The sequence below is a fragment of the Cylas formicarius genome, unplaced genomic scaffold (assembly GCF_029955315.1).
Source record: "Cylas formicarius isolate icCylForm1 unplaced genomic scaffold, icCylForm1.1 PGA_scaffold_1__22_contigs__length_36826433, whole genome shotgun sequence".
Classification (NCBI taxonomy): Eukaryota; Metazoa; Arthropoda; class Insecta; order Coleoptera; family Brentidae; genus Cylas; species Cylas formicarius.
Genome location: NW_026844264.1, coordinates 10,341,682 through 10,366,583, shown reverse-complemented (window position 1 = coordinate 10,366,583; position 24,902 = coordinate 10,341,682). Strand labels below are relative to the sequence as shown.

The following is a 24,902-nucleotide window of genomic DNA, read 5'->3' as shown; positions in this document are numbered from 1 at the left end:
ATTCACGACTATATAAAACCTAGCTATACTAATTTTGATAAGTCTTTTTTACTGGATAGATCTTATCAAAGAGAAATTAAACGCCACTGACAGAAAATCGAGAAGTTCTTTTAGAGATTTTTTTCAATTTGAAAATGACAACAGTTCCGTATTCAGGATTACCTAAAAGTAACTAGACCAACAACCAAAGATTTTAATGTTTAAAAAAAAATAAATATTGTAAACCTTATAAATAACGATTTTGTATATGATTTTAAGATCTTACAAATTTTAGTTATACAAATTTCAAAAATATTTTTTAAGGGACATACAAAAAAAAAGCATTAATAAACCTTAGAATTCGAAAGGTTCCGTGGCACACTTGGTTTTACAAAGTAAACAGTATGTCGATCAATTTTGATATTTCTGTCACTTTCATTATTAGATAAAAATAAAAAAATCCAGCGTTGTAAAGTCTGTTTCGTTCATATCTAATCTTCTCTAATCATATTTAATTTTAAGCAAATCGTTAGTGTCTCTCAGTGAAATTTATATAACAAAAAAAGAATTATCAAAATTGAGCCCGCAGTTCGAGCAGCCTGTTTTAGAAGTTCACGGAAATTAGTATAGTTAGGTGTTAAGAATTCGTTGACACTTTATTCTTAAAGAGATCCCTAATAGCCTTTTTCGATTACTGTCATCTAAAATTAGTGCCAGTTGGTCACGACTTCAGGTTAATGTAATAAGGAAAATAAGGTTTTAGTATGCTTATGAGAGATCTATCCAACAAAAAAATTATCATAATCAAAGATTTTGCAACGATGTGCCTTAAGCGGGGTACAAACAATATTTCAAACACCCTGCATTGAAACATTATGAAAATTGGTATAGTTGGGTTCTAAGTACTCCTGAATTAGAATTCGTTGCCATTTTTTAAAATCCCTAATAATACGTAGATACACATACATACGTAATACAGTTCGCCATGACTTTAAGTTAAAGCAACAATCAAAACAGTGCGTTTTCCAGAGATTTATTCAACAAAAAAATGTTTATAAAAGTCAAACCATAATCAAAGATTTTCTTACGAGTGTACACTTCTTAAGTGAGAAACACTCTATGAACTGCCCTGTCAAAATTTCAACAAAAACGCCCCAAAACATGGCACTTAAGCGTCAATTAAGAGTCAATATTAAAACTGTACAACAGGTCATTTTAAAGATATTTTTAATTTACCGTAAGTGGCATCCAAACTAAGAACGGATTTGAATTTCTCCCTTCAATTTAAAAAACTTCAACACTATTTACAAATATTTCTAAAGTTTCAGTTAAGTTCTCAAGAAACTAACAAGATTGGCGAAACGTCAGCAAGTTCGATTCGATTTGTTTGGTTAAATCACGATATTTTAACGACAAGAATCTCCATTTATGCTATGTGCCATTAATTAGCGTAAATCTGGTATAGGAGGTTAAGGGTGAGGCAACAAATGGTGGTACTTTTTCACGTCATAACCAAAAAACTTAAGAAAAACTATTTAGCAAAAAAACATTGTTCCTCATTACTCATAGGAATTATAACCACTGTTATGTCGGTAAAGATAAAAATTAAGCGAAACGACCAAAAAAATATTCTAAAGGTATTTTGAATCCCAAAAACACATTTTGGCAGCTTACACGAATAAGACGCGTTTTGCTGCTGCACAACGTTGCCAGATCTACTGTTCCAGCCGCGGCGGCAGATGCAAATAGACACTGCGACGATCAGCACCAGAAACACCAACACAGTGCTGATCACCACTACGACGAACCAAGTCACTGCGAGTCCCAGGATGGTTCTTTTCTCGTTGTCTGAAACAATGATAAACGTCTTAGCTTTTAATTGAAGTTCAACCAATAAAATTAATGTGGGTTAATAAGGGTTAATTTAAGCTCAAAGGTTACAGGTTAGTTATTAAATGGTAAGACACATGTCAGGACAAAGACAGGCCAAGGAATTCTTCAGAAGTCTATCGGTAGGAAACTATAACAAAAAGACAGTCTCGGCTTGAAGAAACATCTGAGCCTAATTGGAGTGGAGGAAAACACTAAAAGCCGATTCTCTCTTATTTTATCGGAGCTGCAAATTCAAATCAGAGAGACAAACCTAGATAAAGCTCTGTAGCCGTGGTGAGGATCGTACAAAATAAGAGCCATCAGTAAGTTTTTTTCTTAACTACTGCTTTCTTTTTAGATATGGTACATACTTTGAATCAGAAAGAGTAAGAAATTACATTTTTTTTACAATTTGAAACTGTTTTCTTAATTTTCCATAGAAAGAGTTCTCTTTATCTATTTTCCACCGTATAGATGAGGAAAATCTTTTAACAGCATTCGGATGGTTGTCTTTAATTCTATTGCTTAATCCGCCAAGTTGCCACCAGAAACATATTAGCTGAAAACTAAAATTTTGCTGAAATCCCACTGTTTCTTTTTACAACCAAAGAAGTACTATTCAAAGAAAAAAAATATGGTGACACCTGCCTGTTTTCTTCAACATGCATTAGAGATTTGAAAATAATATCAATTAAAAGTGTACAAAAGATAAAAAATTGACATACTGCTTAAGTGCACAAATGAGCGCGTTTGAAAACTGTATGGCTGCTGGATGCTACCCATGCTGATAATTTTAGAACTTTTGAAATCACCTTGAAAAAATGCTCGGAAGAACCCTTCAATATGCGCATTCGCGGTTATGTTAAACCTCGCTTTCAAGCATTCTAGCGGAATCAAAGACAAGCAACCAACATTCAGTGTCAGTATTTAGTTTAGGTGTGGCTCAAAATATGCCGAGATCCCGTTAAATGATCTGGAAAAAAGAGGTAAAGTGCGTCTAGATCTAGAAATTTGGGGGCACTATGTTGTCTAATATATAGTCAAAGATATCGAATTCCTCAAGGTAATTGATTATAATATTGCAAAGATCAGCTTGTGGAAAAAATTACAAATCTGTCGAAAATTGTGTGGTTAAAACAAGTCAACATGACTGACATAAATATAATACGACATAAATATAAATAATCGGGAGCAAAATTGGATCCTTTCCACTTATGAATAAATAGTGCTTGATAAATCTGAATTCCATAAATTGAATTCCATTTATTATATATGTATAATAGCTGTCACAATAACAGAACTGCGATTAAAGAGGTGGTCCTTTATTCGTTTCCTTTTAACCCAGAAAAACGAATTTTGAAAATCGTTTTTTCAACAAATTGATGTACGCAAATTATGATTACTATAATCAGGTACCAGCGATTAAGCAAATTGGCTATAGAGCGCTGTATAATTATTATGGCATGTCTGTCATTATCGTCACGTCCACTTTCTCTCCATTGGGTGGTCGTTGCACTGAGTGTCCTTTTTTTCATTCGAAATTGTTGACGAATATTTTAACTAAACTTTCGGTAAAGTTCGAGTTAATTTTTTACTTACTTTGGCATAAATTATTGGACGATTCGTCTGATCCGTCAGCACAATGATTAACCTCGTCGCAGACGAGGTCCGTGGAGATGCAGAATTCGCGCAGCGTACATCGGAATTCCGTGCACGCATGCTCTGAAACAAAAATGTTTTTTATTACTTTTGTGAAGGAATGAATCCGTTTTTCCACTAAGTTTAATATAAATTTCAAAATTTGAATCCACTTGTTTTCTGTATTATATTTACGGGTGTCAAGAACTTGATAAGTTCGCAAACTGTTTAACCCCCACTCCTATACTTTAGGTTTGTTCATCTAAAGTCACGCCGGAAATAAATATTCTTTATTATAAGAAAAGGATTATTTTTTCAACCAAATAGACACTGAGACCAGAAGCTTTTGTTAGATGGATTGGCTATAACATGTCGAAGACTCTCTTGTAGAGGACAACAAAAAATATGTCCTGAAATAGGGTCACGAAAAATGGAAAACAAATCATAAAATTCTTTCCTGTCAATTTCAAAACGAACTTACCTTATTCTCATTTCAAATGTTTTACAGTTGAAATTGCAGTAGTGAAAAGTAATTTTGTTTCAATCTGCAAAACGCATCATTTAACTTTTTTTGAAAAACTGGATAAAAATGGACGAGCCAGTAACTTTGCAATTTTTTTTTGTAACCAGCACTAAATTCTCCTCTGTCTAGATATTAGTAAGTTATTAATTAATTTCCCTCTCCACAATAACATGAATGAAGAAGCAACATTATTCCCTAGTACCATTTTTTCAAAATAAATTCATTGCACCCCTACCTCAGCTGTGACATAAAAATTTGATTTTGAAGAATTATTAAGAACTGCAGAAAAATTGTTAAACTGGATCTCATCATTTATTTAATTAATTTGTTTGGATAATTATAAAGTAATTCAATTTTATAAATTAAGTTCTATTTAGTAAAATCGGCTGATGGATTCTTGCAAAAGACTTGCATGCAATTTTTTTGTCTGCAAGTTGCAATTCTGGGGAAAGATCTAATAACACTTTTATTTTCAATATCAGAATTAGGAAATACAAGTTGAAAAATTGATTAACAATGTTGGTTACATTCAGGTTATCGTTTGATGATCTTGGTGTTTTCATTGCACATGTCACCGTGCAATTTCTTGCTAGCTTCATTGAACCATGCTAAACGGCCTCAAAATATAAACACGTCAATATATGCCTACTATCAGGTTATTTATTGTGTTTTAAGACAAATTGGGCCATTATTCTTTAGGGGTATAGGTGCTGAAGCTTTATTATTTTGATAGTGTATTGCGCTAGTGAAATCATTCCAAACATTTGATAATATGGCATTCAGGTCGAATAATAGCAGCTGCCACACCATTGGGAATATTCCTCCCTCATCTAAATCCGTTTGAACTAATCTAGCTCTGTGGAGCAACAATTCCAATAGTCATGTACCTCCCGTCGTCTCTTCGTTGAATATTCGCTTGAAGACGAGAACATTTTTCATCAAACAAGCGAAAAAATTATTGGTCTAATTCAGGTAAAAAATTGCATTGACTGTTTGTGGTAAACAAATGAGATCTCTGTCCGACGATTATATATAATTAATTCCACCTTGATATTGAGCTTTTTCAAGATAAGAGGAGGAAAGAATAAGACAACTTGAGCTGCGTTAAGCTGATGTTGTTTTTTTCGTTCTCTCCAAACTATCAGTCGATAGTCATGATTTATTACTTATTGTTGTCCCCACCGGTAGAAAAAAACCATCTCTAGTAAGGTAATAGATAGTCCTGATATTCCCTAGTCCATTATAATACTTTTAGGGACTGCCTTCTATGCAATCCAGAAACAACAATTCTTCTAGAAACTGTTCGAGTTGACATGATAATACGTATTATGAAATTGAAATCGTAGTTCTCCAATGGAATCTGAATGATTTCTTCCGGCGCACTAAGCAAGATAACGATTTCATCGTTCATTTGTGAGTCTCTCTCGACCATATATGACATCTCCTATTTCAACATTCCGCAATATTTAGCCGGTCAACACTATGTAATCCCAATGTAATACATTAGTAATTCAAGCTCTATTAAACGCAGCCATTTCAGCACCAGGCATTTTTGACACTGGATAACTTAGTAAAAACTGAATCAACAATCCCTCAACAAATCCCTCTGCAGAAAACTTTTGACAATTGTGGTTTATGAATTCTTCTAAAACTGCGTTCCATGAGTAATCATGGTGTACTAGTCATTCTTTTTCGATTAATGTAGTGTGATTTTGTTTTTCATAATTTTTTATTATATTATATTTATAAGTTATATGGTATTGTTAACAATTTACAAATAATGAATAACAATAACAGTGACAAAAAGGATTGCAATTCCATTATAAAAAATTGGCATTACGCCAGTTTCCAAACATCTGAAAATTTCTAAAATAATTTCCATCGCTTTTTCTGGGCCGATTTTACATTGAATTTATATCATCACCGTGTATACAGTTTGTCTTCGGAAGTTCTTAATTAATTAACCTTACGAAAAATAGTGGCTCTTCTTAAAAAGCCCTGCTTGGTCAGAAAATAAATTTGCACATGCTCCACATATTACGACATAGTGGAGTAACAAAATTTACTGAAGAAAATCAGTTACATGTGTTGTATGTAAAAAAACAATCATTGTAACTGATGAAGAATACAGTTCTAGATAGCGTGTGCAGAGCTTTTGCTTCTAAGATGCTTGGAATAAATGAATTTTATGCGTATAAGCAAAAATTTGTACACATGCTCACGAAGACATTTTCAAGGAGAATTTTATTCAGTGCCGAGACTACATTTGCTTCCGATGGTGGTGTATATTCCAAGAATCACCGTCGATGGATCAATATGAACCCCAATTAGGTAATCGAATGCCAAATGTATTTCAAAACCACTGTTTGGTGCGGTATTTTAAATAATCAAATAGCGGGTCCATATTTGTTTCGCCCAAATATTACTGGTGAGACTTAAACGCGGCACAGGCTCTTTGGTATCGGCATAACAAAGATCCTTGTCACAGTGCAGCCGACTCAGATGGATAGTAGGGCGCCCTTAAAAAGTACCCTAGCCAACTAGGTCATCGGACATTGCAGCCCTAGATTTTTACGTGTTATTTAAAGGAATTAGTCAACAAGCGTTACCATTCCGTGATATTGATCACCTGGAAGATATTTAAGACTGCAAATTACTTCTCATATGATGATTTTTGAAGGTAATAATATTTTTTTAGGTTATTGTTAATCGTTTTTGCACGCCTGATAGTTCTGGAAATATAGCCAAGGGCTTTTGTTAAATGTATACTCGGGACTTTTTGGAGCTATCCTATCAAATTGATTTTCTCACTCCAGGCAGGACTTTTTAGGAAGAGCCAATTTTTTTCATAAAGTTAATAATTAAAAATTTTCAGAATCGGTAAGACCTTCCGAAGACAAACTGTCTATATAATTATGATATTATTTTTGTAACGGCTCTGAAAAATCCGACATTTCACGTCAATTCATATTTAATCCGTCAATAGAAGGACGTCTGAACAAATTGGGTCATTATTCTTTAGGGGTATATTTGCTGACGCATTGCGCTAGTGAAATCATTCCAAACATTTGATGATATGGGATTCAGATCTAATAATAGCAGCTGTCACTCCATTAGGAATATTCCTTCCTCATCTAAATCCGTTTCAACTAATCTAGCTCTGTGGAGCAACAATTCCAATGGTCAAGTACCTGCCGTGGTCTCTTCGTTGAATATTCGCTTGAAGACAAGAACATTTTTCATCAAACAAGCGAAAAAATTATTGGTCTAATTCAGGTAAAAAATTGCATTGACTGTTTGTGGTAAACAAATGAGATCTCTCTCCGACGATTATAAATAATTAATTCCACCTTGATATTGAGCTTTTTTAAGATAAGAGAAGGCAAGAATAAGACAACTTGAGCTGCGTTCAGCTGATATCCAAGATACAAATATTTTGCTGCAAATTGATTTTCTCACTCCAGGCAGGACTTTTTAGGAAGAGCCAATTTTTTTCATAAAGTTAATAATTAAAAATTTTCAGAATCGGTAAGACCTTCCGAAGACAAGCTGTCTATATAATTATGATATTATTTTTGTAACGGCTCTAAAAAATCCGACATTTCACGTCAATTCATATTTAATCCGTCAATAGAAGCACGTCTGAACAAAATGTGCCAGGCCCTCATTAAATTATGTCGAAGCTTCTATCGCATAAGTCGTTATTGCCGCTCCGGTCGCTGTCATTTCAAACGGAGTTTGTCCGGAGGCGGTCGATCACGTACGACGTAAAAAATGTCATTCCGGTCGATCTTCCGGCGGCGGCGGCGGCCGATTATTTCGAAACAAATATTGACAGTAACCCACGAGCCCTGTTATTGCCGGGTTAATGCAGCCCAATTACAGTTAAATTACGAAGTCGCGATAATTATAAAGCCATTAAATCATCCGGGACAGGCGAAACGGTCGACATATGGGGCGGAGGCGGGACGCTCGAGTTTTATGTCGTGGATCTGGCCGCCTGAAAATCAGGAAACAATTCGCAATGGGCCAGCATCTCCAGTATAATTTGATAAAACTTTTGTGCTTTTTTTTAATGCATTAAAATATTTTGTGATGATTATTTCCCAACTAATATTTTTCATGTAATGCAATATTTCACAATTTTTGCAATTTTTCAATACTTATCAATTTGTTTAGTACAGGATGCGGTCTTAAATTATATGTAATGGTAATGTGAGGTTTACCAAAAGTTAAGGCTATAAAATTTAGCTGCCAAAACTTGCCTATTGGACCAAACACGTCTGAGTAAAATATCGCTCATTGCAGAGATGTAGGGTGATTAGTTTGGTTCTCGAAATTGTGATTTCTTTACAACTGAAGCTCTTTTTGGAATATCGACGTGAAAACTTGAAATACAAGTTTTGTTTAGTTTAGAGTTCAAAGACGTATTTGTAACTCCAAATTAAGCCACACTGTACAATAATGATACGCGTTATAAGTAAATCGTTATTTTATTTGCTTTTAAACAAGTTTATTATTTTTTATTTTAAACAGTGCGCTTATTTTAATAGGTCACTACACAAAAATATACCAACATGTTATAAGCAAATTTGAAAGTATTTCTTTACATGTGAATAAAACTGAACCATTTAAATTTTGGGTGCTAGATTAAGAGGCGTCTCGTCATAACCAAGACTTAAAACGCACATTTTAAGAGCGTAAATTTAAACAGGTTTATTAATGAGGAACAATTTATTAATTAATAATTATTATTAACAGGTTTATAACAACTAATTCATTTGATTATTGCCGACACATTTTTGAAAAATATTACTTCCTAGCGAGCATATTGTTGTTATTTATCAAAATTAACTCACATTCTTTTGCAATTCTGTAACTATTTTCTACTACACAGGCCTACAAAATTAAACTTTTGGGAGACGTTTTTATTTTGAAATCTGATTTTATGTAATTTTGGTAGGCTGAGATCAAAAATTCTATGCATTTATTTGCATCACGTAAGGTTTTTTTTTTGAAATATTAAAGGAAAAAAAGACTTTTCTAAAATATACATTTTTTTTTGTTCAGTAAAAAGGTCGAATCCTGGTTAAAAAAAGTGAAAAAAAAACTTTAATTATACTTTTCCGCGTTCGCGGTAAAAGCATGATGTAACGTCAGGTGCCCACAAATGCTTGTCACAAAGTCTGGACGCTAATAATTCGGATTCATCATTTGCACCCTAATTAAATCATTTAATTCATTGTGGTTAAACGCTTCAGGTTTTCTAAAATCTAGTGTGAAATCCGACCCATCTGGGTCGGACTTAGATTCTTCTGATTCTGGCTATATGACGTTTTCTAGTTCTTTTGGGGCGGTAGGTATCGGCATATCTGATCCATGAGGAACTGGTCGAATAGCAGAGTCAAGATTGGGATACATAATTTGTTTCTTAGTTTTTCTCTTGAATCCTTTAACATTATATGAACAAAAATAATAATCATCACTGTGATTCCTAAACTCTCGCCAGACCATAGGAACAGTGCTTCAAGAAACAGTATGAGGAGCCCAGGACTTGTTTTGGTCGCCAATTTTTACAGCAAGATTAGAGTGGTATTGGTATTGGTATTAAAGGGGGGCGCCCTCGCGGGCGTCCAAGCACTTAGGCCACTAGATGGGCCCGTTGTGCCCCCAGGTCGCTCTAGAGGGCGTCCAGAATGCCGCCCCTCCTATAGAAGGTCAGCAACTCCTTTAGCCCAATACCGTGCACTGAGTCCGGATCGATCAGGGCCGTTCCGAAGACTCCCAATCTTGCCCATGTCAAGGCAGGGCACTCGGTGAGCAGATGATACGGGGTCTCCTCCCCTTCCATGCACCACCTACACTCCGGGTCGTCTCCAATGCCTAGCAAGCAAAGATGCCTCCTAAGCCTGCAATGTCCTGTGTAGGCCCCTGTTAGTCCTCTACACTCCCTTCTGGTCAGTCTAAGCAGCTCCCTGGTCCATCATAAGCCTCGCCTGCCTCATTCCCGGAGCAACTCTCGAGCCCCCCGCGGCCCGGTCTCTCGCCCAGGCTTCGAGAGCTCCCCGCCGCGGGGCTCTGGCCCTATATGCCTATGCGAGGAGCCCTCTCTGGCTAAAGCGTCCGCTGCCTCATTGCCCCGGACACCGGTGTGACCCGGGACCCAGACCAACGTGACCTTTCCCTCCTCAACCACCCTCCTCAGTACCCCTTTGCACTCCTCTATCAACAAGGAGCGCGTACGCACTGACTTCAGCGCCATGAGTGCAGCCCTACTATCCGAGCAGAAGACGACTCTCCTGCTTCCGTGGTTGAGCCGAAGCACCTCTCTGGCCGCCATTAATAAAGCGAAAATTTCCGCCTGAAACACAGTGCAGTACTGACCCAGAGGGACCGACAAGCTCGATCCCGTTGTCTCGCAGTACGCTCCAGCTCCGGCCAGATCTCTCATTCTGGACCCGTCCGTGTACCAGACAAGTCCATTCCGGGAGCCGACTCTGCCCTCTCTCCAATCTTCCCTTGATGGAAAGAGAAAGGTCAATTTGTCAAAGAAGGTCATCTCGGGGATCATGACGTCACTCGGCATGCCCATGACCCCGCGATCCCTGCGACAGCCCTCTAAAATGTCGTACGGACCCCGATTGAAGGTTCTCTCCATCCAGAGCCCGCAGCTCGCCAGCCTCACACCTGTCCTGGGCGCCTCCATCTGCACCCGATCCGCCAGAGAGGGCAATCCCACCAGAGCCTCTAGGGCCCTCGTAGGCGCCGTTCTCATGGCGCCCGTTATGCAGAGGCAAGCCAATCTCTGCAGTCTGTCAAGAACGATCCTTGCTCCCGCTCTTTTGGTCCCCGGCCACCATGCCACTGCCCCATGCGTCCGAATTAGGCACCACCATGGTATCGTAGATCCACTGCATGATTTCGGCCCCAGGCCCCAAGTGCCCCCTACCGCTCTCCGGCACGCCCACAGAGTTCCAAAGGCCGACCTGGTCCTTGATCTTATATGTTCCTGGAAGGTCAACTTAGAGTCCAACCATACGCCCAAGTACTTGACACTTCCGCTTGCAGAAAGAGGCACCCCATTCATCGAAATGTTGAGGTTGCACTCTATCTTCCTTTTTCTAGTGAAGATGACCATCTCCACCTTGCCAGGATTGACAGCCAACTTGCTGCCCAGGCACCATTGTGAGAATCTTGCCAATGCCTTGTTCAGGAGCCCCTGCATCCTCCTCACGTCCGTCCCCTGTGTCATTATCACAAGGTCGTCTGCATATGCCTGAGCATAGACCCTGTGTTCTTCCCTCAGAATATGCAATATCTCGTTCACCACTAGGCACCACAGGAACGGGGACAAGACCCCGCCCTGTGGACAACCCCGTGATGAACCGATGGAGACCTGCTCCCCACCCAGCCTTGCCTTGACCCTTCGGTCGGTTAGCATGGAAGAGATCCACCTTACAATGGCCGTCCCCACTCCAGTACTCTCCACCGCCCTGCAGATCGAGTACAGGGCCGTGTTATTAAATGCCGCTTCGATGTCAGCGAACACGCACACCGACAGCCGTCCCGAGCCCATACCCTCCTCCAACCTGGAAGTGAGATGGTGAAGAGCTGAGCCCACAGACCCGCCACTTCGGTACGCATGCTGAGCTGAGCTGAGCCTCCAGCTCCACCCAGTCCCTCAGATACCGGTCCACCAGTCTCTCCATAGTCTTCATAATGAAGCTGGTGAGGCAAATGGGAAGGTACGACTTCGGATCCGTGTAGTCACTCTTCCCTACCTTGGGAATGAACACTACCCTGCTGTGTCTCCACAGTTCGGGCACGTACCCCCTCGCAATGGAGGCCCTGAACAGGTCCATCAGCGGGCTGGTCAGGAGACCTCCGTCCCTTTGCAGCAAAGCTGGAAATACTCCATCCCCACCCGCCGACTTGAAGGGGCCAAAGCTGTCAATAGCCCACCTCAGCCTACTATGGGTAACCACCCTCCTTGCCGTGGCGTAGTCGCATCCAAGACGACCCCCGGCTTCAATATTCCCCCCTGTGTCCGGACCAGCGGACCCTGGGAAGTGCGTGTTCAGCAACTGTTGTAGTGTGTCCGCTGGTCCCGCTGTGTAGCCACCGCCGGTCCTGCGGACCACTCCCAGTCTTCCCGCAGGGTCACTTCTGAGTACCCTAAGGAGCCTAGCCGCGTCCGGGGTGTTCATTACTCCGTCGCAGTAGCACCTCCAGGCCCTCCTCTTTGATGCCCGTAGTTCTTTTTTGTACTGTCTGCGGACCTCTCTATAAAGATCCCAGTCCGTACCTTGGCTGCTGCTCCTCGCTGTATTGAACAGCCTCCGCACTTTCCTCCTCAGACGCTCCAGGGAAGAGCTCCACCAAGGAGTCCTCTCGCCTTATGCTCCTCTGTCTCAGGGCAGCTATTCTCGAACGCCCGTATCATAGCGGAGCTGACTCGGTCGGCGGCCTCGTCAATCTCCTCCATTGTCCGGTGTTTCTTTGGTAAGCCCCCTAGGCGCCAAGGGAGCTCCTGTCTATAGAGTTCCCAGATTGTTGCCCGGGGGTTCCGAAATCTAACGGGTTCCCGAACACCCATCTCCAACCCAAAGGTAATGTATCTATGGTCCGACATAGAGTCCTCCTCACAGACACACCACCCAGTTATCTCCGGGAGCAGAGCCCTGGTACAAAGTGTTAAGTCTATGACCGAGCTCCGACCCGTCGTGAAAAACGTGGGTTCTACCCCTCTGTTGGCCACCTGCAGCCCTGCCGAGGCCATGAACTCCACGAGGTCTCCCCCCCTTCTATTCGTTGCCGCGCGATAAGCGTGGTACACACAAAAGAAATTATAGTTTGCCTTTGCTTTACCACGACATAACTATCACAGATATAACAAAAATTATTTGGATTGTTCACACAATGTCTTCTTTCCGTAATTATACGTACTAAAACACTAAAAATACGCGACAACGAAGACAACAGTCGCGAATACAGTAGCGCGACAACCAATACAACCAAACTGCGCATAAACAGGTTATAACGCTGTACTGCCGCTTCTGCGAGCACTCTGTTGCTTTGCAAAAAAATCTAATATTATCCAGTGTTGCCAAATCACATGTAATTTCATAAAAACCAATTCATTTAAAAATCATGTTTAACATGGAACAAACATATTCATGTCATAGGTATTCATATTCATAAAATAACGTTTTTAAGATATAGAGCTCTAGAAAAAAATGATGAGATAGAGCAACAATATGGCGTTCTTTGGAAAAAGGGCCCAGGACTTGTACTTGGACTTGTAAAAAATGTACAAATCAGCAAGCAGCGTCCAAACATCAAAATCACTGTAGACCAGTAAAATTTATAAATCAAATCGGACAACGGTTTTTGTATGATCATATAAAATTACTAATCATCGTGAAGTAAAGTTTATTTGAAATATAGAAAACTCATATTGCTTAAAAATGAAATGTTACAATCAATTTTCATTATTTTAAATTAGTTCTGCAACTACAACGTAATATTTTTAACACTAAATTGATAGTAGGTACTTTGGGCAAATACCAACCGATGTACTTTAAAATTAAAAAGTTTGATTGTCTACGCGAATAAATAATAATAATAATTAATAATTCTCTTACTTGGATCTTTGACTGCCGTAATGACGAGCTTGAACCCATTGGAGTCAGTTCCCCAGGCGTCCGTGGTGTACTTCAACGTGACGTAATTTGTACGGGTGAACATGGCGCCCAGAGTCTGTTTCGTGTTTTTACAGGATAAATCAAACTGAAAAGGATTTAATAGTGAGAATAAAATAGCAAAAGTCGAAGTATTCAATAACATATAATTCATTGAGTGCACCTATATATGCTTTAAAAAAATTTGATTGCAAATAAATATCCTTTTTTAAAATCGCATTTGACAAGAAAAGTATTGATTCTGCTTAAGGGTGGGCTACAGATTTTTCGAGTTAAATATTAAGTATACATGTTAAACAATTAAAATTTTCATTTACAGTTATTCGCCGTTAAAGTCGATATCTCGTTCGTCTAGCATATAAATTCTATATGACCCCATTTGCATGGGGATGTAAATTTTAAATGGTCGCGCAGTATATCTAGGAGCGGCGAGCTGTTAAAACTTGACGTAACACTCAACCGCGACCGCAGAGAAATTTAAATGTTCTACGCTGTAAATCTCCGAAGTTGATGAAATATTGTAAAGTTTTACTATAGGGTAAGTTATAAAGTTTATTTCGCCCGCAGTTATAGGTCGTACTATATATATGGTGTTTAATATGCGGCGCATGTCCTGCGGGATGTCTGGGGAATAATTTATAAACCTGTTAAGTATATTTAAAAAACTAAGTCGAAATGGCGACGATATTTTTATACTAAACACCCAATTTATAAACACCAGACAGATATTTTGTGTACAGTTTTAGTTTACATTGTTTAAGCTAGGTTAAAGAATACAAAAACACAAAAATACTAGCGCAAAATAACTTAACCAAATTTAGTGGTATTCCGTGATCCATTTCCATTTACTAAAGTACGGACAAACCCACACTACGCACTATGTTCATTTCAATCGCAGGATCATACGCAATACAGTGCATGAAGTGCCGCCCAATCTGAGGTTCAGACAATTAGATGATGATCATAGTCTGTTGTTTGTTCCCCCACTATTTGACACTTATCTATGAACTGCCAGAACTGTTATAGTGAATGTAATTTCAGAATGGGACACTATCACGTGAGTGATTTTAGACACCCGCGAACCAAAGTCGGTTGCAGTGATGGCCAATGAAGCACTTTCACTTTTATTGCGTTTTTTTGGAGCCTCATTTGTATAAAATGCTTGAAGATATAAGAATAATAAATTAGAAAATATTAAGACTCAACCAACAGAGCCCTATAAAATAAATAGGCATAACACAACACAGAAACACGTCACTGCTGAGAGACGAAGACATTCACTGGTTGCCTAGGCAATGCAATCGGCCAACTGTAACCGAACAATATAAATCTCCACGTGCTGTCCCATTCTGAAATTATGGACAGTCTAGAGAATTTTTTGCTTACCAATTTTGTTACTATTTTGTTCATACGCGTATGGAAAGCATTGGGTATTTTGAAGAATCAAGTATTGTATTGAATACCAAATAGGTAGTGCGTAGGTAGTTTGCGTTAATGATTTAAAAAGAGAAACAATTTTTTAAGTTTTGGTTTTATACCATAAATTGTTTGAGACATCTTGTTTCAGGAACTGGAAAACTCATTTGATCTTGTGTATGTTTCAAATTTTCAAGATTAGGATTAAAAAATCACAGTTATGCAAGATGTTTCAAAACAAATCCGAAAAACTTAAACTTGTTTAAAATAAAGGGTAGTATATTATCACTCTACAAATATGCCGGAAAAATATTGTTTTTATTTTTCATCTTAAAAACTGAAATAGAACAGTAAAATATTACAGAACTATAACTATTATAGAAATACAATTTTTGAATTTTTTTTATTTTTCTTAAATGAGTGGAGGGGAATGAATTAGACTACCCCTATCATTCTTTTTATTTAAATTAAAAAAAAAAACTTACGCAATGACACGGAAATTTTGGCAATTTGTTCATGAAACTTGGAGTAAATAATTGATCAGTGAGAAATAAAGTGATAATAAGAAATACATTAAGAAGGGACAGACGCCAGCTAGATTTTTTTATTGCAGAAGAAGAACGTTTTTAAATAAAGCAGAAAAAATATATTTGCTAAATTTAGTTGAGAAGAATGACAAGGGTAGTCTCAGTCAAAGATGGTTTTTATGATAACGATACTTCCGTAATATTTTATTTATACGCTTCGATCAATTTTCGTTAAAAAAAAAAAAAAAACATTATATTTTGGTGATATTTGTAGCACAATATCTCCGTAATGGTTGGCTTTTAAACCTACGCACAAATAACAAATTTCTTGAGTTTTTCGCATTTGTTTTAAAACACCCTGTATATATCAATAAAATCAATCAAATAAAAAAAATTCTAATTCATTTAAAACAGGAATAAACGCATTTAAATAAGGATCATAGATCATAGATGATTGATAACTGACTAACATTTGAAACATTTTTGCCAACTGTCAAAGCCATGCACCACATCTTCTAGCAATGGTTCACGGTTACATTACTTGCATGCGTCATTTTATCACCTCGATATTTCCTATCATTAACAGTTTGTAATTTGTATGTATGACTATAGTTTTTAATGACCCTACCTTGTAAGTTCCAACGGCATGGGCCCCATCGTAAATATAGAGATGGTCATTGCAATCCAACTGCAGTCCATCAAATCTGAGCATAAACCTCTGCAGAATGGAGTGCGTTTGGAAAGTGATGACGCAGTCTAAGTTCCGTTCATTCTGTGAATAGAGCACTGCTCCGTCGATTTTGCGGTAGAGCTGCTGAAGGAAATGGTTCTTGCAAAGCGTTTGCATCGAATCTGGAATAGAAAAACGAATTGACACTAACCACATTTTCTTTGTTCATGCCAAATTTTTATAGCAAGTAAAGTAATAGATCGAACTTAAATGTGATTAAAGTCAAGTGCAATTGTTTAGACAGTGGAAAAATAGATATTTAATAAAGACAACAGAAAGTCTCTTAGGCAGCTGCCTAAATATTTTAAGTTGTTCTTTATGCCCATATTTTGTAATTCCATTCGCAGAGTTATGAAAGAAGGATTATTGAAACATTTGCTGTTCTCTCCTATAGCGAAAACCCTTAAAAATATATTCCAGCGCCTCGATAATTGCATTACGAATTTAATTTTTTAAGTTTTGGCATTTGAAACTTCCGCAAATCAGCTTACGCCGTTCAAAGTTTTAAATTTTATCGCCTCAAATTTCATTCGGAAGTAGACTAAGAACCAAGCACCTTTCCAAATCGCCTTACGTTTTTATTTTTAAAACATTTAGCACCGGTCTTAATTCTAAATAAAGGGGGAAACCTGAAAGGAGCGTTCACGGTTCAGTAGAACTGAGCTAAATGCGATATAAATATTTTATTTAATGGTAAATACCGCGCTTGCAGAATAAATATACTTAGGGGAGTTATTTAACTGCATTTCCTATTTGTATTTGGTACAAAATTTCCTTTGACTTGAAGTACTATCATAAAACTATCGTAAAACGGTGAGGCAAAAGCAGACTGAGATGTGAAATTGAATTTACTGGTTTTCGAAGAAATTAATAGTCATTACCGGTTTTAGAAACCGCTTCTCACGTTGGCATTTCAGTAACTTTAAGATATTTTGATACTCAGTCTAAAACATTTGGACAGTAAGAGAATTGCGGCTAGTTTCAGAATTGGGATCTACATAAAACGTGTCACTATCTATACACTATCTAACAATATACACTCTATATATATATATATATATATATATATATATATATATATATATATATATATATATATATATATATATATATATATATATATATATATATATATATATATATATATATATACAAATATGAAAAGAGAATATTTCGTTCAAACATTATAATTTACGATCCAAACTTGGATAGCCACAAATGAGACAGTTGCATTATTGACAGAGTTAACCGTAATTTTGAAGTATTTAAATGTGCCAAATTGGAAGGAAAATGGGAGATAATTTCAAAGGAATATGAAATTTGAAATAGTTCTTTTATATACTTACGAAAAGTTTCGACCCAGTTACGCAATTTATTCGCCACTTTTTGTCTCTTTCCGATATTTCATTTATTTTTTAGGGCACTATCGACGTTAGCAGAAAGAAGGTTTCAAAAAATAAAACTGTAACTAACCAACTGGTAAATTAAATTGAATATATAGTAAACCGTATTACTGATGAAGACTTAAAAAATATACAGATTGAAAACTTGTCTACTGTTAGGGACACTAAACATTTATACCATAAGATTATTGAAACCCCAGAACAAATGTTATCCTCCACCAAACTCAATCGTGGCCATTGAAGAATCAGGAAGTATCAATCATTTTTATACCATACAGTTAAGCTGAAGAAGATTTTTTTATTATTCTTATGATTTTAATATTAATTTACAAATGGTGTACAAAATGGGTGCTGATGGTAGTGGTAGTCAAAATACGTACAAAGATTTGAAAGAATCAAATGATCATCAGTTCCACAGCAGTATAATTTTAAAAACAGTAAAAAAGTACTTTGACAGAATGTTCGTACGTCCAAAGGTATATTAGAATCCAGTTTATCAAAGAATTTGATTTGGTTTTTAAGAACGAATATTCCTATACATAATCCCAAATTAAAAAACTTTACAGACCAAAGTATGTATTTTCGAGAAACCACATTAAATGTCTTATTCATTGTACAAGTTTTGCTAGTCAAATTTCCAATATGTGTTACAAAATATTCGAAATAGTACCAGAAACCGAATGTTTGATATTATTAAAATTCTCATTAGAAATTACCTTCATCCATGTAACATGTCCCCCGGAAAAAAAGTTGATTTCGGTCGTGCACAACCTAATAGGAGTAGAGGATTCTTGTCAGGTTTTTAAAATCACAGTATCTTAGCCTAATTTTGAAAAATAAAATATTGTGCATTTTCTAAAATGCTGATCAGCCTGTATGTAGCGGTCTCGATTTAGGATCACATAGACCTTGATTATTTTTAAGCAGATAAAAATGCAAGTTTTTTCCCATTTAGCTGCTGCTAATATCTCCATCAAACTCTAACCGAGAAAGTTTTTTACAAAATATTCCACTACCATGAGATTTTTATCATCCCTCAATCCAATTCTGAATCAGCCTGCTCTGCTAGACCAATATTGTTCGGCTCCAAAAACTTTAAATATTGATCTGTGTGATTGGTGGATTTCATTGTATCAAATTGCAACCGATCGAGAACATCCGATTTAAATGTCGGCGATAAAATTTTCCCCACCAGATGCGTTACCCACTGCAATGAGCGTGGGGTATTTTTTTTAATGAATGAACCCCGTAATATACGTTTAGTGTTCGTGTTTATCTTACCACAATATCGGCAGCGAGTACTATATTATGCGTGTGTGTATGTGTTATAGGGGTTTACCATGTATGGTATATTATTACGACTTGCGGTTATTAGTCATTATGTATTTTGCTGGGTTTTGTTTTGCGAGCGGCATTGTTTCAATGGAAACTAGCTAAATTTCAATATAGTTTTGGTCAAATAGTTACCCCTAAAGTAATAAGATAACATTATTTTTTAACGCACCGTTTCTATTATACAGGGCGTTAAATTTAGTTGAAAAAACATTTTATTAATAAGAATGTCAGTTTTTCATATATATTTGTTATAACAAGGTATGTCTATATACATGCGTGAATAGTAAATTGCGAAATAAAAAAAGATTCTTAAGTATAAAAATAGGGCCTACATCTAATACATTTTAAATCCCGAACAAAGATTTTTTTTTTAAATATTTCCAAAGGAGCTTGTTTCGTTTTTTTTTCTAATGTGGTTTTATGGGTTGGTTTTTAATAAAGTATAGACATTTTTATTTCACGAATTGTGGAAAAGTATACAGTATGCTTGCATATCAAAAAAACAAAAAATTACTTGTAAAAATAATAATTAATAAATCACAGAATTTTTACTGCTCCATCCATTTTGAATAGAGAAGAACCTAAGGTAACTAATTTTTTGATTTTGCACGGTTTATCGTAGATGTTATAATATGAGAACGGAAGACTGAAAACTTCCTTCTTAAAGTACTATTTCTTTACTTTGCCAATTTTGTGTGGGAATGAAAAACAGTTAATTAATTACTGAAGTTCTAAAATCTGAAGTGGAACGATGTAACTTCTACCTCAGTTTCCTAGTAACGTTAGCAACCTTTGACCTTTGAATCATGACAAGAATCCACTGAGTTCATATTATATGTGAAAGAGATCCGCCCAGATATCGCGTCTCCCGAATTCAATAGGAACACGACATTGTTATGACGGAGGCAATTTGGTGCGAGCCATAGTTGTACGTCTGAAACTGCGGCACAATATTGCACAATCTCCAAAACGGAATTTACAGCGTCATCCATAAAACTCGACGAGACTGTTGACGATAACAGAGGGCTCTCGTAAAAATGTCCGGCCAATTCATTTCTATTTACATTTTTCTTTAAGACGTGACTGAATATCATCTTACGAATACGTGTAGGTTTTTCAATTTGCTTTTTTCCACGTAAGTTAAAATCTTTGAAAATGGCGGATTGTTTGGCATACTAAGTTTCAATCCATAGTGAGTTTTTATAATTTCCTACAAACATTCTCCAGTCTTAAATGAATGTCCACAGAAACTATAACTCAAGAGTCATGACTATCGTATTGTTCAAAAGCAAACGCAATTTACAAGTAAATTGTGTATTGAACAAATAGTTTTTCAATTTCCACTCATTTTTAGTACCCTCCGCAACAACTCATCCTCACTGCACCCTAAACGGCATTTTTATTGACCGCCGTTTTTAAAAAATGTTTCTTCACTCTCAGTCAACAGCGTAGAGTACTTAACACGAGTGTTATGAGAGCTGCATTTATTAGTTCACGGAATTTAGTAGTCTTGGAGTTTTGCTTTCACGTGATACATTCGCTGAAAACTGTACAATATTCATGTAATAAGGACTGTGTTCTTTAACTCTTGAAATATCAAATGGTTTTGTCCTTTGGCTTCTAATCTTTTACTTAAGGGTACATTAAACATGGGAATTGGTATATTTCAGTTTGATGACCTATTGAAACCCTTTAATCGCACCCAAGTCTGACATATCACAAATAAAATAAATAATAAAACAGAAAATGTGTTTCATAGATCATATCTTGTTTCGAAAAAGTTCGATCGTTACTTAGACCGGTCTGAGAGTTGCTTTTGCTCTATGTTCGAAATAAATAATTCTTGAATCACAAACGTTCTCGGGTATTAGACATCCATTTTTTCCCTTCTCGCCTCCTTCCCATCTCAAATACGGAGCCGTATTATGATTGGCACCGTATTGATCGTCCCCGATGAAGTGTCAGCAACTTCACAGTTCATTCATTCACTGCCTAGCAGCTTCCCAATTTCGTATGCATGAAACTTTAATAATTGATAAGGGCTCTTGTGAATGCGGAGAGTTCGAATTTTACGCTGATATTTAGTTTCGTGATAGTCGCGTCTCCAACTTCTCTTGTCGCTGGTTATCAAAGTGCGCGGGGTTATAATTTCACAACCCATCTACAGGGCTTATCATAAGGTACATTAAAAAATTGTTAATATAAAAGTTGTAGTAGTTGGGATGTGTCTCCCGAATCTCATGCTAAATGAAACACATCAATATTTTTCAGAAAAATATACGCCTGTTTTAATAGTTGCAACCCAGTATTTAGCTAAGCCGACTTTTTATTTCCAAGAGAGTACCAATCTATGTGGGATAAGAGACTTATATTTTAAAAAATGATAGCACGAACTACTACCCAATCTTCACAAAATGGCGGAAGCCCTAGAATAGACACAGACACGGAATAGATACTGCCATAAGGATACCTAGTTTCCTTTCTAATTTCAATTGATATATTATACATTACTGCAAAAATCTTCACCAGTAGCTAACATTCAAGCCTTATTTTATTTAAGAAAAAAAGGTAAACATGCATGGCCTTTTCTTAAAGGACATTGTTGGCTAGACAACCCCATTGGTGTCCCAGGACGCAAATTTTTAATTAGACAGCTAAAGGTTATTGCATATTTTTTCTCTTAATTTTATCGACAAAGAAGCAGAATTTCAGTTTATGTGATTTTTTTTAACACTTTTATCATACACACTGAAGCACGAACTAATTAATAAAAAAGTTATTTAATAAAAACTGCTTTCCAGGAAAGTCCTAATGAAATAATATCGGAATTAAATATCGGAACTAACCAAAACTAAATCTTAATTATTCCATGAGGATGTGGACATTGCCAAAAAGTTCCTTAATAAAGGCATAGCTTAACAAAGCTAACCTGAAAGACTAACAGTTATATATAAGCAGTTACATATATAAAATTCAATTTTTAAAATACGCCGCCCTAGAGGTTAATTTTGGAGTGACTTGACGAAACACCCTGAAACTGCATACGCAATAGGATTATAGAAATTATTTGACCTGCCTCTAGAGTCATAGAAGCAGACGTTAAGTTTCGAAGAGCAAGCAGCAAGCTTAGAAGGCAACACCTTGCAATACTGCTCCCAACTAAGAATGTCGTCAATAGTTACTACTAAAAATTTGACATTATTTTGCCTAACAAGTTCTGCATTCTAAGAGACGACGTTAAATTTGTTCGTGTTTGTGTAGTATGAAACCCCATGAAATTGAGTTTCTCTAGATTTAATAAGAGCTTATTTCGGTTAAACTAATTAATATATTAACTTCATATGATAATAATTTTTAGCACAAATTCAAAAAATATGTATCTTTCAGGAAAGTTGATACCATTTTTATATCTTAAGCATATATAAGCAACTATAACAGATCATCAAACAAATTTCACAAATATTTAACGATTATCTAATAAGTATTGGGGTAAAAATGTTACAGGCGGTAGATCGTAAACGAAAGCCTTTTAAAATTAAAAACAAGACAAATGCGTCAATGTTTATAACCCCCACAAGTACAAATTAAGTGTCAAGTATATAAAAAGTATAAAAACTAATTGTTCTGAGGATAGTGATCGTATAGCTGCTAATACATTGAAATTTCTATATGAATATATCAAACGCCTCTGGCATACATAATTAACTTGACATTTAGAACCGGAAAAATTCCAACACATTTTAAAACTTCTGTTGTTACCCCCCTATAACCAAGGCGAGTGACAAATATAAAGTTAGCAATTATATAGGCCTATTTCGATAATATCTAAGATTGCAAAAGTATTTCAGAAATGTTTAAAACAGCGGCTGAGTCTGAGTTTTTGCATAAAAATAATATTCTCAAAAAACCAATTTGTTTTCAGAGAGGGAACCAGCACAGTGGATGCAATGTTTAAATTTTGTAATAGTATCTCACAAAAAATGAATAATGGGAAAAAATGTATTGCACTCTTTATCGATCTTGCAAAGGCGTTTGACACAGTTTCTCATACTTTATTGCTCGAGGCTTTTTGAAGCTTGCGGAGTGAGAGGGATTGTGTTGGGGGTTTTTGAGAGCTACCCTACAGAACGAACAGTTACACGGCATACCACAGGGTAGGGTAATAGGACTCATACTTTTTAATATTTGCGCGGACTTATTTCATATGCCGATGATACCGTCATAGTTTTCTCTGCAGAAACCTGGTCAGAAGTCAGAGAAAAGGTAAAAACGGGTTTTATGAGCAATAACGATATCCTTAATTCGCGAAAGCGAAGGTTTAAATATTGCAAAAACACAATATATTGGGTATTCCCTAACAGAAGTCGGCCACATTATAATAAAATCCTTGTAAACAATGCAATGAAACCCCTGAAAGAGTGCACCGGTATCAAATACTCAAGTGTAGTAATAGATAACCATTTAAAATTTTATTTATTCCGAAATATTATGTTAAAGAAAAATCTAGTGGAGGTCAGTATTATTAATTATAGTATACTGGTATGGGGAGGAGCACAGAACTGTTATCTAGACCATATAAAAGTAACACAAAACTATATATTAAAGTATTACTGAGAAAACCAAGACTATATTCAACGAATCTCTTGTATTGTGGGGATATACTTGAAATTAGGAATTTGTATATAATAACTGCGTGTATTTTATTTTCCACAATGACAACACGAGAGGAAATTTAAATAATCCATTTAATACTACATATTGCACAGAGAAAACATTTTGCATTATATATCGGCCCCAAATTATATAATTATACATTAAAGAAAAAAAACGATTTCAAAAATTGTTGAAAAGTTATTTCGGGTTGAATAAACAAGCCTTTATGTGCCTCTTTTAACTTCGGAACTACGGCTAAGTTAAACTCTTTTCAGTGAACTAATAACACTTTTCATGTTATCTTATAGTTTTCAATATTAGTATTTGGAATAGTTAAATAAGAACAAACGTTGTTCAGATTTTCACATAAATATACTTAAATGACAGCTGTTTCGGCAACACCATTCCTTTATTTATGTGAAAATCTAAACAACGTTTGTTTTTATTTAAGCCACTTCAGTACAATTAGTATTTGGGGTGACTTTCTTTTTTTGTGTTGTTATATTGTTGGTATGGTATAAATTTACTTTTTTTTTCAGATGGGGTTTCAATGTTTACAAACCCTTTATTATCGTTATTATTATTTTATTATTTATTATAGTTTATTGTTATTTATACTAATATCTAAACTTCCATGTCGACAGAAGTCTGGTCCATTAGGCACAAACAGATATTACGTGAGGTTTATAAGTTAGTGTAAGTGTAGTAGTTATAAGGTTTGCTGTGTAGTAGTTATTGTTGTGAATTTAAAGCGGAATTAAATGTTGAATGGGAGTACAAATTTATCTTAATCGAAATAAATCATTTGCTTAAAAAGATGAGCCTTGTCTAACCAAATATTCCATATTTTGAGTCTCGATGGTGTATATATGAAAATATTACTTAATAAAAATAATGTATTATTATTTATGAAATAATTGCACGCTGATTTTTTCGCGGTGGAAAAGTTCTCAGTTGACAATCGGAAGTGACGGTTCATTGCTGCAAGCACATGCTTAAATTTACTGAAAAAAAAAATTGAAATTTAATTTTTTTCAGTGGACTGATTGAAAAAGATATTATAAAAATTCGTTACGATAATCCTGTGCATTCGGTCAATGTTATATTGTCAGAAACAATAAATAA

General features: G+C 36.2%; 1 protein-coding gene across 2 annotated transcripts in view; it reads right to left on the bottom strand.

Moving 5' to 3' along the window:
* LOC132696131 (uncharacterized) overlaps positions 1-24,902 on the bottom strand; it is a 95,364-nt gene that overhangs the window by 20,323 nt on the left and 50,139 nt on the right. For both annotated transcript variants that reach the window (XM_060660762.1, XM_060660763.1), the window contains exons 2-5: positions 16,285-16,508; positions 13,657-13,801; positions 3,451-3,573; positions 1,654-1,827 (exon numbers count right to left, since the gene is read on the bottom strand). In XM_060660762.1, coding sequence (XP_060516745.1) covers positions 1,654-1,827; positions 3,451-3,573; positions 13,657-13,801; positions 16,285-16,508 — 666 coding nt within the window. The remainder of the gene's footprint in view (positions 1-1,653; positions 1,828-3,450; positions 3,574-13,656; positions 13,802-16,284; positions 16,509-24,902) is intronic.